Source organism: Equus quagga, chromosome 11, assembly GCF_021613505.1.
Source record: "Equus quagga isolate Etosha38 chromosome 11, UCLA_HA_Equagga_1.0, whole genome shotgun sequence".
In the NCBI taxonomy this organism is placed as follows: domain Eukaryota; kingdom Metazoa; phylum Chordata; class Mammalia; order Perissodactyla; family Equidae; genus Equus; species Equus quagga.
The window spans coordinates 104032001-104046729 of NC_060277.1; the positions used below are offsets into that span (position 1 = coordinate 104032001).

The 14729-nt window shown below is 48.1% G+C and overlaps 1 protein-coding gene across 2 annotated transcripts in view; it reads right to left on the reverse strand.

Annotated features, from left to right (window-relative positions):
* RGS9 (regulator of G protein signaling 9) overlaps positions 1-14729 on the reverse strand; it is a 52861-nt gene that overhangs the window by 26695 nt on the left and 11437 nt on the right. Inside the window, exons 8-9 of one of the 2 annotated variants that reach the window (XM_046674303.1) lie at positions 8395-8457; positions 197-226 (exon numbers count right to left, since the gene is read on the reverse strand). In XM_046674303.1, the coding sequence (XP_046530259.1) occupies positions 197-226; positions 8395-8457 (93 nt within the window). Of the gene's footprint in view, positions 1-196; positions 227-8385; positions 8458-14729 lie in introns of both variants that reach the window. The other variant, XM_046674302.1, reaches the window with a different exon arrangement.

Sequence of the window (14729 nt, forward strand, 5' to 3'; positions counted from 1 at the left end):
GTCTCAGCATCAGCCCCATTCAGATCTTACAAAAAAGATGCTTTGTCATTCTGCACCGTCCATTAATTGGGAAACAATTGTTTGAACATCACACATGGTTTTCATTTCATTCTGAGTACAGAGCATAATGCCAAAGTACATATAATTTGTTAGCGGATTTAAAATCAAACTTCCCCGCAACTGGGAGACTAATTACCTCTTTTTTGACAGCGGTGATTGTTTGTTTCTATAAAACAAAGAAGCAAAAGCCATTAAACAGATGCCATTAAATCATGACAGTTCAAATACCCATTTGAAAAATAAAAATCCGCCATGAAACTGTCCATCTTTTCTTGCTTAAAAGATGGAATTTCCCCATCACCACCACCTCTACTGTATTCTCCACAACCACTGGAGAATGAGATCAACTAAGAGCTTTGGTGACAGACGGGGCATGATTCACGACTACAGCTTTACGCTGTCCTAAAACGCAAGATGAACTGAAGACTAGGTTGGGGATTGATCCCAATCTATGATAGTGCCAACAAAACCATCTCACGTGGACTGAGAGATAAAGATGGGGAAACTAGCATGAAGCTTGAGCATTTGTTCCTTTTCTCACAGGAGAGAGCTCTGAATGAACGGTGAGATTCATTCCTCAGTATTCATAACAACTTGACCAATACCACAAGTTGGGAGAAAAAAAAAGGCACGTTGCCAAAAAATAAAGCACGTAATTAAAAGACTCGAGACCAGCATCCACTGAAAGCTGAGTCTCAGAGTTGAGCTGTAAATGGAAGATCATAGGGGCCCATCCTCTCACTGGAGCAAGTCCATGCTGTGGATGAGCTGCAGAGCATCCTCTCTGGACTTTTTGAGTCACAGCAGAGAAAGGATGGCCCGAAGAGCAGCTCCACGTTTAGAGTCTTAGAAGCTCCTGGAAACTATTCAGTCCTGTCTTCTACTAAAATCTTCTACAATCCAACATGGTTTCTTGGTATCACTTTACTGCCCCATGCAGCTCTTAAATGTTGGGCACAGTTGGTGATTCCAATCTCAGTTTCCTCCGTTTGGTTGTGTCCAGGGGCTGCTTGGTGCTGACTCTTATACTTCACGTTGATCATCTTAATTCCTGGCTGCTGATATCTATGCTGCTTAACACAACCAAGTCTTCACTCGGAATAGAGTCGAAGTTCAAGGAAGACACTATTTCCCTTAATAAGTCTTGGCCCAGAGCCCACTGACCAGGAATGAAGGGGGGTCTTTCACATATATGAAATGTCACATACTCCTCTCTCCTTTCTAATCCACGCTGGGTTTCATCTTGCTTCATTAGATTGCTATCATACAATTGCTTTTCACAGGAAATCCTTTCTTCCTGGGTGGAGGAGCTCACACACACCCTGACTTCCTCCTTCATAGCACTTACCACAACTGTAATTATATATTTGTTCATGTGACTCTTTGTTTAATATACATATGACACGCCAAGCAGGGCCACCATGTCTCTCTTCCCTAGCATCATGTATGGTGCAGAGATGCTCAATAAATATTAAAAAAAAGGGGGGGCGGGGCACTTCTGTGTACTCAGGGGTCTAGAAAAATGGAGATATACGCTAAGCTTAACAGAATATTTTTCCTCTTAAAAGGAAACACTTCCCAAATGATCGAAATATTTTGGCAACTGATTATTTGTTCCTATTCTTTCCCAACATAAGACACTGTTTTAGAAGACACATTTCAGGTAGAAAAGGATCCAGGGGTGAGAGTGGATTTGCATTCACATCTAACATAGATTCTTCTGTCTGAGTCATGCTGAAGTGGATTATTCAGAATAGTATCTCCTGGCCTATGCCCTCTGCTCAAAGGGGAAGCTCGACTTTTTCATAATGATAACCACTTAGCAAATAGTGCAAAATAAATTTACACCTCTTTGAGCCCTCACAAAGTTTAAGGGAGGGAGGTTTTATTATTCCGATTTTCAGTTGAGGAAACTTGGAATAGCTCCTGTGAGGTTACCGGCAATTCTCTCAACGTCTCCTGGTCGGCAACTGGTTGAGCCAGGATTCAAACCTAGATCCGCCCTTTGCAAAGCTGAGGAGTGATCCATGAGAAACAGAAGTAGCCTGCTCTGGTCCCCACTTCCTTCCCTGCCCTGAAGCTGAGTCTGCTGCCCAATGGAAGGACTCTGTCCAGCCATTTAATTTAAAATTAAAACAACAAGAGAGCTGGAGCCCCAATCACAAAATGAAACACAAACACCGGAAACACTCTGTAATTAACACTAATGATGGTAAAACAAACTCCCAGCTAGAAGATAAAGAAGATCTGGGACTCTAATGCACAGCATGGTGACTATAATTAGCAATACTGTATTATATACTTGAAAGTTGTTAAGAGAGCAGATCTTAAATGTTATCACCACACACACACACAAATCATAATTATGTGAGGGGATGGAGGTGTTAACTAGCCTTATTGTGGTAATCATTTTGTAATATATACATGTATCTAATCAGCACACTGTACACCTTAAACTTAGATATGTTATATGTCAATGATATCTCAATAAAGCTGGGGGAAAAAACACTAATGATGGTAAAGATCACAATTGTACTGGGCCTGTGATCAGCCGCCAGCATCATAAACATCTTCCTTCAAAATACCCAAGACCCAGGATGAAGCTTCCTATTGGCCACTGTTTTATGACCATGAGGCCCCTGAGTGGACGAACACAGACAAAATGAGCCAGATTCTCAATCTGCATTGATGTTCTCTGGGCTCCATGGGGAGCTGTCCCTGCACGTCAGTCACGCGCACGCTTGTTTCGGGTCTACCTAGCACCATCTGACTCTGGCCTAATATATTTGCTTCTAGGGCCATTCCCACAGTCTTCAGGGCTTTACAATTTTTTATATTTTAATTCACTTCATCTGATTTTATTCCCCTTTTAGGGCTCTGCCTCGGTGGTATGGTTTGCTGTTGGTTGTCTGGTTCCCAGAATGACCAGCCATCTTCTGATGACTACAGGGGATTCAGTTGAATGTGAGGCTCCCTCACCTCCACCTTGGACTGTCCATGGATTTTAGCTTTGATTTCTAGCTTTAAAAATAGCTTTCCACGGGATCAGCTTCCTCTTGATTGACAGACAGGGATCCCTGTCCTTTTAGGGATGTGTGTGTGTATTGGGGCTGTGGGGGAGAGGGTTCTGGAGTTTTCTAAAAGACAGAGAATTTCATGGGGGCAGGGGCAGCAAAGGCTTAGGAAAGAATATGGCTTTGGGATCAGACCAAGGTCAAAATCCTGGTTCTTTCACTTATTGGCTACATGACTTTGGATGAGTGATTTAGCATTTCAAAGCCTCTGTTTTCTCATTTGTAAAAGGGTATGGAAAAAAAGGAGATTAAATGAGATAAGAGACATAGGCAGCTGGCATACAGCAGAGATTCAACACACAGTGGCTACTGACTAGGGTTCATATACTACAGCGGAGAACATGCATGGTACAATGTCAGCCGTAATTACAAGATAAAATGCAGGATGCCCATGCAGCATGTGCGACATATTTACACTAAAAAAAAGTTATTTGCAGTTTACTGAAATTCAAATTTAATTGAGCATCCCATATTTTTATTTGCCAAATTTCATAAATCTATCAATATTATTATTACTTAGCTAAAGGCCATAAGAAACATTAATTTAAAATAAAGTGAAGTAATTAAAAAATACACACACATACATTTCTAAGAAATTCAAAGAAAGTCACCTCATGATAAAATAAGACAGAAACATTTTTTTCACCCTGGAAGTCATGCACAAATCCGCTGCTTTCTCAACAGCTGGCCCTCCTGGAGTGAAGTCACTTCTTTATTCCTCATCTGAGTGACACACTTTGCTACAGTAAGATACTCTGCCTAAGGAATCTTCAAATGCTCTGCATTCTTGGAATTCTAGCTTACTATTTTTCACTTGCAGAGTTGCCCAAATAGGGACACATCTAAAGCTTATTTACACAGCTCTGTAGTCGGCTTGTTGGCCTCAAAACCCGGATGCAGGCTGCAAACAACGGTTACAGGGCAGGAGGGGTCAGGGCCATGCTCTGAGAGGCCCCAGGGCCACTGCAGACGGGAGTGCGGGACCCCAGAGGGAGGCTAAACGAGGACCCTGGGATCAAGCAGCCAGGCAGGAATCTGTGCAGAAACAGAGGTGAGGGTCGGGCAAGCCACGAAGTGAAACCAAGATGAGGAATCGGGCAACACAGGTGTTGGGAGCAGAAAGGTCAAAAGTCAGAAACCCGGAAATCCGGGAACTGAAGTGGTTAATGCAAGGCAGACAGGAAACAGAAGGGAGGCAGCAAGCTGGCCAGGGAGGTGGGAATTCCAGGTTGTGACCATCTGAAGTAAGCATCTGTCCTGCCACGTCCTTCCTGATCAGGTGGAGGCAGGATGGACCACACTATTTGCAGGGCCCAGTGCAAAATGAAAATGCAGGGCCCCTTGTCCAAAAAAACAAGGAATAAGAATTTTAAGATGGTGACAGCGGAACACTAAAACAAGTGCGGGGCCCTGTGGACTGTGGAGCCGTGGGCCAGTGAAAAGGTCACCTGCCCAGGAAACTAGCCCTGGGTGCAGGACCCAAGGGTGCGGTGGCAGGGGGAGGGATAAGAGTGATATCAAGAAAGACCAAGAACTGTAGAAGGAAGAAGACCAACATGTGAATCCTGGCTGGGCCAGCTTGGGCAAATGGCTACATCTCTCTGTTTCTGTTTTGTTATATGAAAAATGGAACCGACATTACCTCTCTTACCAAGCTGCTGCAAGAATTTAATGAAATCCAGCAAAGCTTCTAGGAGCCACCTAATGAACACAGAGCACATCGGGCAGGATATGGAGTGGGCTTGGTTGCCCGTCAGTGGAGGTTCAAATCCTGCTTCACCATTTCCAGCCCTGCGTCCTGGGTGAGTTGCTCTCTCCCAGCCTGTCTCCTCGACTATGAAACAGAGGTGCCGGTAAAACTTGTTACCTCACGAGGTGGCAGGAGTCTTAACCGAGCTGTGAAGGGGGGGAAGCCCTTAGCCCCGTGCCTGGCACACAAGGAGCGGTGAGCAAACATCAGCCATTACAGTCGTCCCTTCCCAGCCAGCGCTGGTCACACAGGAGCCACAAGAAGAAAGCTATCTGTCCCCAGTTAGTGGGAGGAGATGGGGGGCTTTCCCTCACTGAGGGCACCAGGCTGAGGCTCTGCAGAGCACAGGATTTAAAACTGAGGAGGCATATTTCTGCCTTTTACCCAAAGACCATTGTGCACGCCAGTGTAAACTGTGCTGTTCTCAGCAACTGCTTATGGGACAAGACAGGGAGGCAGGAAGTGGCGTGTATCTTCCTCCCTCCACCTCCAAACAGGGCAGAAGCACGAGGTGTAAGGACAGAAGAGGAAACTGGCCAGGTACAGCCTCCAAAAATGGGTCTAGGGTCTACGAGGCCCCCTCAATTCTCTCTCTCAAAGCATGGCGACAGCTATAATAGCAATGATCGCTACTGTTCGTGGAGTGTCTCTACGTGTTGGATACCATTCTAGGTACTTCACATAAATGATCTCATTGAATCCTCTGAGGAAGGCACTACTGCAATTCCCATTTTATAGATGAGGAAACTGAGGCTTTGAATGGCTCAAGAGCTTGTCCAAGATCACACAGCCAGGGAGTGGCAGAGCTGGCATTCATTCTGATATCAAAGCTCTCTTCAGCACACCACATGGGCCCTCGTCACAAAATGACCATGGCAACCCTGTCAAGATAGAGGGAGGAAGGGCCAGCCTAGGCCCACCATGGCCCACGCCAGGCTAGAGCCCGGCCACCACTCAGTCTCCTCAGTGCAGGGCCAAACTCTGAAATAAAGCTAAGGTAGGGGTTTGCATGCTTGGCGCCCCGCTATGCCTCAAGGTATGGGAACTGAGAGAGGATACACCCTCTGGGTGTGGTCCCCAGCCCCTGTCCCCTGATCAGTTCCTCCCAGGGCTGGGCAGCCACACTGACCAGTGGCCAGCAGCCCGAGGAAGTGGGTTACCCAGGGCTCTGGACACCTGCCAGCCGAACAGCCTCCTTTCTTACGCTTGACGGTGTTTATTTCTTTGGGGTTTTCTGCCTTCATTTAAGGAAAACGGACCTATCTTCTCGAGAATTCACTAATTCTCAGAAATAGCTTCTCTCTTCAAACCAGGACTGTGAGCTTTTGTCTGAAATGAGACATAATCCGAAACCTTCGCACTCCTAAGGCCTCATGGCGACACCTGACGTTCTTGCGACCCTCTCCTCTCCTCTCATGGGAAAACAGGTGACCCTTAGTCAACTGTGGTAAATGTTGCAAAGAGATCAAGCACAGCACCAGCCTCCGTTCCCCTGACAGCTGGATCTGACACACTTGCTGGGGCTGGCTGAGGGGAGGGGGCCCCGGCATGAGAATTACGGTTCTTTATTCTTCTTAATACTCCACAGCAGCCAGAGTGCAGACAGGAGAAAGAGAGCTGGAGGAAGAGAGACAGAGAGAAGATAATGGTAAAGAGAGTGAAAGCATGCCTGCGTCCAACGTCACCACCTCACCACCGTGGAGACAGCCCTCAGCCTCACGCCCTCTGATGCTCGGCTCAGAGCACTGCCAGAAGCTGGCAAGAAACGGCCTTGAAAGCCAGAAGGCACGCTCTCTTCCCAGCCTGACTGCCAGTGAGCCTGAGATGCCTTCTCAGTGAGAGGGGCTCTGGCCATGCTCCTTGGAAGTTACCCCAAAGTAGCACCGAGGATGGAGCAGCTGGATTCCTCAGCTGTTCCCCCAGAGCTGAAGTTAAAGGTCCCCACTCCATTCACTAAGACAAACACACATAAACACATGAACAACATCCTGGCTGGTTGGGGTCAGAGTGACCGATGTGCTTTCTATCTCTACCCTCCCTTCCTCCACACCAGCGAGGTTTCCAGGACTGCCAGTTATTCATAAAGAAAGCAAATCTTCCACTGGGTTCAGTATTTTCCTTGATGATTCCATTGCCATGGCAACCAAGCCGACAAGGCCTCAGCAATTGTCTGTCATCTGATGAGAGGAACACGGAGAAGGCCGCTGAAGGCTGACAGTGCCACACGCCTATCAAAGGAAGGGTCACTCTGAGTTGTGAACAAGGGACCTGGTGATTCCCCTGGGTGACGCCCTCTGCAGACTTGTCTCTCTCCACATGGCCTCCATCCCTAAACCTGGGCCTCTGCCTCATGCACTGGTGGGGGGTCCCCACAGCCATCTGGAGTTCCAGGTCTCAGTGGGCAAAAGTACACGCGGTCACAGAGCTACCTCATCACCTTTTCCCGCTCCTTCCTCTTTCTCCCTTTGACTGCCTTCTTCCTCCTTTCCCAGCACATCCCTCCCGGCTCTCACTCAAGCCTGAGGCACTGCCAAGGCTGAGAGATGACACACTAGGCTAAAGAGATCCCTGACCCTTGCTGCCCAAAGACAACATCAGACGGAAAGCAATGAAACCATCTGAGACTCATTTAAGCGGGTTTCAGCCTGGTTTACTGGGATCAGTGGTTCTCAACCAGGGCCATTTTGTCCCCCAGGGTACATTGGACAATGTCTGGAGACATTTTTGATTGTCAGGACTGGGAAAGTCCTGACAGGCAGGGAAAGGCATGGAGCTACTGGTATCTAGTGGGTAGAGGCCAGGGATGCTACTAAACATCCTACAATACACAAGACAGCCCTCCAAAGAATTACCCAGCCCAAAATAATAGTGCCATGGTTGAGAAACCCTAACCTGGATGTTCACTGTGTCAACAGCTTATGAGCTGCATTTCTTTAAATAAAAAACCGTCATGGGAAATTGGCCATCCATCATAAATGGCAGCCTATTTGGGGAAAGGGTCCTTTTAAAACAAAAAACATAGGAGCATCTTTGCAAAGATCCCCTCCCACTGAGATGCAAAAGAAACTGTGACCTTCCAGGTCCTGTCATGTGGATTAAGGCTTAAACCTAAAGTCTGTTCAAGCGTTTTGAGCCTGGAGACCATAGTCTTCTGCGGGTCAGGGCACTGGCTGAAATTGTATGCAAAATGTCTGGCTGTGCATCTTTGGGTGGAATGAGCTCATAACTTTCATCAAATTTTCAAAGGGGAAAGTGACTCTGAAAACCAACCATCTAGATCCCATTTTGTGTGACCTGCACTCCACATTCTCTCTTCTCTCTCTACGCAGGACCCTCCTCCCAACACCCAAGATGATATCACAGAGCCCAAAGTCCCGCTCTCTTTGGCAGTCTCAAAAGGGGAGATAGCATTGCCCCAGGAGACACAAATAGATGTGTGGACACCTGCCCAGCCTAAGAATCTGACCTTAGCCCTGCCCAAAGTATACAGGAGAGACCTACCTGATTTACCTGAACTTCATTCGGATTGGTCACTCGGTCCAGGCCGTAGTCCAGCACATTGTTCATTCCTGGCTAAATGGAATAAAAACAACATAAGGACCACTACTAGGAGAGTCTCCAGTTTCTGATTAACCTGGGTCTTGGCCAAGCTGTCAATCATGAGACTAAACTGAGAAGAGCTGTGGCCTAGCACACAGGGAGCTACAAGGGTATGTAAGACCCTCTGGGTGAGCTGGTGAGCCTCACGGGGCTGTTCTGCCACCATGGCATCCCCAGAATCTTTCACAGAGGCATGGATGGATGGATGGATGGATGGATGGATGGATGGATGGATGGATAGATGGATAGATGGATGGATGGATGGGTGGATGGGTTGGAAGGAGGCTGAGTGGATGGATAGACGGGTGGGTGGATGGATGGATGGATGGATGGGTGGGTGGGTGGATGGGTGGATGGATGGATGGATGGATAAAAGGATGGACGAGTGTCTGGGTGGGTAGGTGGATGGGTGGATGGAAGAGTGGATGAGTGCACGGATGGTTGGGTTAATGGATAGATGGATAAATAAAACTGAAACTCAGTGAGAGTTCACCGGGATTAGCACATGGGATTCCTGAGTCCTCCCACAGTGCTCCTTCCCCACCCTACAGTGCAGTGCTTTGGAGAGTCCAGGCTTTAGTCGGGCACCTCTAGGTTCCAGTCCTGGCTCTGCCACTTTCTAGCTGTGAGGAAGATCTTGGAAACTACCTCTCCTCTCTGCACTCACTACCCCTTCTGAGAAATGGAAACGATCCCTCCTACTTGCCAGGTTCTTGTGAGCTTTTAACAAGATAGGGTATGAAGCTCTCAACAGAGGGTAGCTATTACTGAACAAGGGCTTGTATTCAAGTAAAGGCCTGGCCCAAAGCTGGGTCTCAGTCTCTGTCAGTTCCCTTCTCCATCAGGTAACCAACTCTCCAGTGTCTCGCTTTGTCTCTCAATTCCTTGAAGCCAGCAATGTGGGTCTTTCACTTCCCTCGCTGTCAGTTTGGTGCCAGGTACCCATCTGGGCTTTCTTCCCCAACAGACTCAGCCTCATCAACAGGATTAGGCACATTTTTAGCTCAGGGGTAGGGTTGCCAAATAAAATATAGGACGCCCAGTTACATCTGAACTTCAGATAAACAACACATTATTTTCATATATTATTTTATATATTCCATATGTTTTTTAGTATAAATATATAAGAAGTATAAAAACATTGGGACATAAGTCATTTGCTGTTTATCTGAAATTCAAATTTAACTGGGCATCCTCTACTTTATTTGCTAAATCTGGAGACTTAGCTCAACAGGCTACTGTGGGGGCAAATCCTAGGCACACAGCCCAAGCAAGGAAGAGAAAAAAGAAAGAAACAGAAAATGGGTGGAGAGGAGCACAGGGAAAGAGAGTGGCCTCCTCACCCTAGTTGTTACACGTGGGCCTCAGTCAACAAATATTCATGGCTGACTTTGTGCTCAGCCCAGGCAAGCCCGTGGTGAGTGTGACATGAAACCCCTGCCTCGAGGCATCTCAGCAGGCATCTCAAGGCACTTCCAGTCTTGTAGGGGAGGCAGCCACTCAGCAACTAATCACACAAACAGTAAGTTACAGTTGTGACAAGTGCTATGAAGGGACAATACGGAAGTCCAAGCCAGCCTTCAATGGGCTCTCACCCAGCAGTGGGGTGGGGGGAGTCCTCAGAATCAACGCCTTTGCCTAGAGAGGGTTCTAGGAATTGCCCCTCCATCTGATGCAGACAAATCCCCCTGAGGTGACTGAAGACGGACTCCACACACACTCCCTCACTCACACACACTTACATACTCTCACACTGACAACCCACACACACACACACATACATTCACTCTCACACACAGTCACACACACCATCTCACACTCACACTCAAAGACTCACCTCTACACACCCTCACACATACTCCACACTTACACAACTCACACTCATACTTTCACACTCACAGGCATGCACTCACTCTCGCACAGACACACATGCTTACACACTTGCACACTCACACATATATACACTCACGCACACATACACACAGCCCACGCCCATGGTGCCCTTACAACCACCGGCTGGCTGCTCTTCCACAGGCACGCGCTGCCTCAGCAGCTTCGGTGCGGTTGTCTGCTCAAGTCCTGAATTAGTTCTCCAACACTCTCCTTGGAACCTGAACCACGCTCTGATATAAATTCGGCTGCCCCGGTGCTCAACGCTGCACCTGTGTAACCGTAATCGGCACAGGGCTGCCCTCAGCTGCCCAGACCAGATGGCCAAGGACTCTCAAAGCTATACCACCCAGTGGGCTTCATTCTTCTGCCGGCCCATGCAGTGCCTGTACCTCCTGTCTTTCCTCAGCTCGACACGATGTCCAGGCAGCTCCTCTGGCTGCCCCGCTGCCCAGGCTCCTGTCTCCTCTCAGCATCTCCGTAAGTCTCAGTTGTTCCCGATCAAACTGTGGTCCCATGCCAGCACCCTGCCTTCAAAACTTCCCAGGGTGCTGCCCTTCTGCCTCTGCTGGTTTGGGAACCTCCCAGGCTCCATTCATTCATTCATTCATTCATCAGGTACATAAAGTCTTTGTTCCCAGACAGCCACCAGAGCCACTGCTGATGCAGTTTCTGGTACTCAAGAGGATGCTCGAATGAAGATAACCCAGAACTGACTGTCAGTGCACAGGAAACAAGGGCAACCGGTATCCTTGTGGCGGGCTGCCAGAAGAAAAGGAGGCAGGCAATGTATTCAGCCCTGAAGCCATGTGAGGAAAGCCCTCCAGAGATGGTCACGCCTCCTCCTTCAACCGGAGGAACTGTGGATGCCAGGGTGTGACGCCCTGACAACATCCCTCAGGCATAAGCCAAAGAGGCATTTGCTAAACGCTTCATAATTCAGGTTATGAAAGGACCTCTGTACCCCAGCAGCTGCTCCATGAGGAGGCGACACGCCCAGAATCAGCATTCAGAGCAGGGCCAGGGGGAGCCGATGTACACTTCTTGGGGACACTCCACCACGTCCCTCCTGTCCCTTCTCTCGTTCTCCTCTCTCTCTCATCATCATGCCCTTCCCTAGTGTATCAGTTCAGACCCTTTTGGTGCATAAGACAGAAAACAAAGAATAAATAAAATACCAAATTGTTTTATAAACAAAATAAAACAGGAGAAAGAGAGAGATGAGGCTGGAACAGGGAGATGAGTTAGACTGAAGGGCTAGAGAAGTCAGCTCCATGCAGATGATGGCTTGAACGTCACTTCCACGGAGAGGTGTTTCCAGACCCCGAGTCTGACACAGGACCCCCACCTCTCACAAGCTGTCCTGGCATTCTGTACAGCACAAACTCATCTGTGCAATCATTTTAGCCCGTGTCTCTCCACCAGACTTCAAGCTCCGTGAGGGCACAGGCCACATCTGTCTTGGCTCACAAGTCAAATATTCCCATTGCCTAGCCAGCACCCGGCATAGAGTGGGCATTCACCAAATAGATGTCGAATTTATTTTTTAATTTGGATCAGAGTATATGGAGTTTTCCATCTTGTTTTTCTAATGTAACATTATATATCGGATCATTTTCCTAGGTCAATAAATGGTCTTTGAAAATATTATTGTAATAGCTTCACAGTGTTCCATTATACAGATATACCTTAATTTATTTTGCCATTCTCCATCGTTAGATATTTAGCTCAACCTCAACAGGAAACAGGGCAGACATTTTCTCTGGTGAATATCTGCATTTGTGGTTGAAACAAAGGCCACTTAGCTTGATATTCAGACAAGCGACCACTTGATTTAAAGTTCACACTGCCAAAGGCAGCCTTTGTCCTGGACCATATCCTCCATACATCCATGGTCCATATGTCAGGGGACCACGTCCTCCACATATCCATGGTCTACATGTCAGGGGACCACGTCTTCCACATATCCATGGTCCACATGTCAGGGGTCCACATCCTTCATGTACCCATGGTCCACATGTCAGTAGCCCATGTCCTCGGGAGACACACAAGTCACAGATGATGCAGCAAAGATGCACAGAAGGCCTCAAAATGACTTTGCTAAAGGAACCATTTCTCCCTCTGTTCATTTACACAATTAACTGCTGTTTGCACTGTGCTCAGCTCTGTACTTTGTTCCATTTGTGTAGAAATTGAGCGAGGAACATGACTTCGCTTCCTTACAGGATGCTGAGTCATGGGTGGCATTTGGGCTCAGGATGGAGATTGGGGCCAGATCCCTCGGCCACCACTACCCACATCTGATCTTGGCCTCTGCCCGTGATGATCTCCCTGACACAACATCTGGCACGACATGCCTTCCCCCCACCTTCGTCAAGCACCCCTCACTGTGCCCCTCAGCCCCTAGGTCTTATGTTTGGGAGAGTGCTGCTCACCTATTATGGCAATTTGAAACCTGAGCTCCTTGAACAGGGAGAGCGGACCACACGCAGATGCACCTTCCACAGCAGCAGCATGTCAGATAGACATGTCTTCACATCCCAGCACTGTGCCAGGTACTGAAACTCTCTGAAACTTGATCTCCCCATCTGAATAATGGGGATGGTGATACTCCCTACCTCACAGCATCCTCAGGGAAACGGGATCATCCCTGGCAAGAGCTTAACACAGGCACGCAGTAGGCTCAATGACTGTTAGCTGTTACTTTAAACCCAGCACCCAACTCCGTAGCTGGCACAGAGTCAGGGCCCCACGAAGGTTTCACGGATTAATGGACAGAGAAGTGAACAGGGGGATGACTCAGTCCAGAGACTGCAAGCCATGTCCCACACAACAGTTGGTTACAGTCAGTCTACATATTGGCTGCTCCACTCTTCACAGAGCCAAATGCTCTGTTTGCCTGGTTGGCTTTTTTCCCACTGAACTGACAGTCTGTTTGGGTCTCCTGGAGACAGCCTGACAGTCTCTAAGCTCCTGGGCTTCCTGAGTTTGTCAGTTAGATTGCTCAATTTCCGGGCTGTGACAGACTCCAAACAGGAAGCTCTTCAAACAGAACACGTTCCTGACCCTAACCTCTCAGGCATCCGAGAGGCTAAGAGTGTTTTAAGAAAGTCTGGAAGAGCAGGACCCAGACGTACTCCGGCCTCACCTTTGACCCACTGGTCCAGTTCTGACCCAGGGACCAGCAGTAAGAGAGGCTAGATGTGAGGCGCAGTTTTGTGTTCGAGGAGTTTTACAACCGCTCCGAGTACATCAAAGCCTCACTCTGAACTTGGGTCCCCAGCGCTATCAAAGAGGCACCAGGCACATTTGAACCTTGGCATCACATTTGTTAGAGCTGCAGTGACTCATGCCATGCTCTAATGACCAAGGAGGTTACACAAAGGCCTTAAATGCACTGAGATATTACGATGATGACGACAATGATAATGACAGTGACGGTGATGGTGGTGACGAAGGTGGAAAAAGTGAGGGAAGTAGGGGAGGTGGTGGAGGCAGGGGAGGTGGAGGTGACAATGGGGGTGGTGATGGTGGAAGTAGTGGTCAGAAACACACTGTCACATTTATGTACTTCTGTATCATGTCATGAAGAGCCACTACTCAGCCATCTGCCTGGCGTGAGAGCTGGGAGCTTACCCCAGGAGAACTGGGGAGAACTCAGATAATCAGTTTCTCATTTTGTTCCCTATAGGCCTCCTGGTTGCAGGGACAGAGAAGAGGACAGGGACATAGGGCAGATCGCGTGCACAGCCAGTCTATGTCACTTTGCAGGAATGCACTCACACTGGCATTCTCACGCCACGGGGTCTCTGCAGGTAATACGGAAGCCATTCTCCATCCTGGAAGGAGTAGGAGTCCCTCGGTCATGGGTGCCACTGGGCACCAGGGCATCTTGCCAAATGAGTGGCTTATCCACCATTTGCCCTTATCCTCACCAAGGCTCTCCCTTTAGGAACAGATGCCCAAATGCAGGCCGAACAATGTACAGTTCCCTTCTCATACAAAGAGCTCACTCCTGAGCTACTAACAGGGAGGCATGTGCTTGGCTCTGTTTCTCCAGGACCATGGGCTCAGTCATCCACTCTGTTACCCACTCCCCATTGAGCATCGGCTAACTGGTCTACCTAGATAAGGAGCCCTGAAACAAAGCAAAACCAAACAAGCTTCTTGGGGATCAACCTCAGGAGCTTAACCTTGGCAAGAAGGCATCCAAACCAATGCCCTGACAAAAGGAACTCATTACAGGAATCTGTTTTGGTTTTTTTGCTGAGGAAGATTAGCTGTGAGCTAACATCTGTTGCCAATCTTGCTCCTTTTTTTTTTGCTTGAGGAAGATTAGCCCTGAGCTAACATCT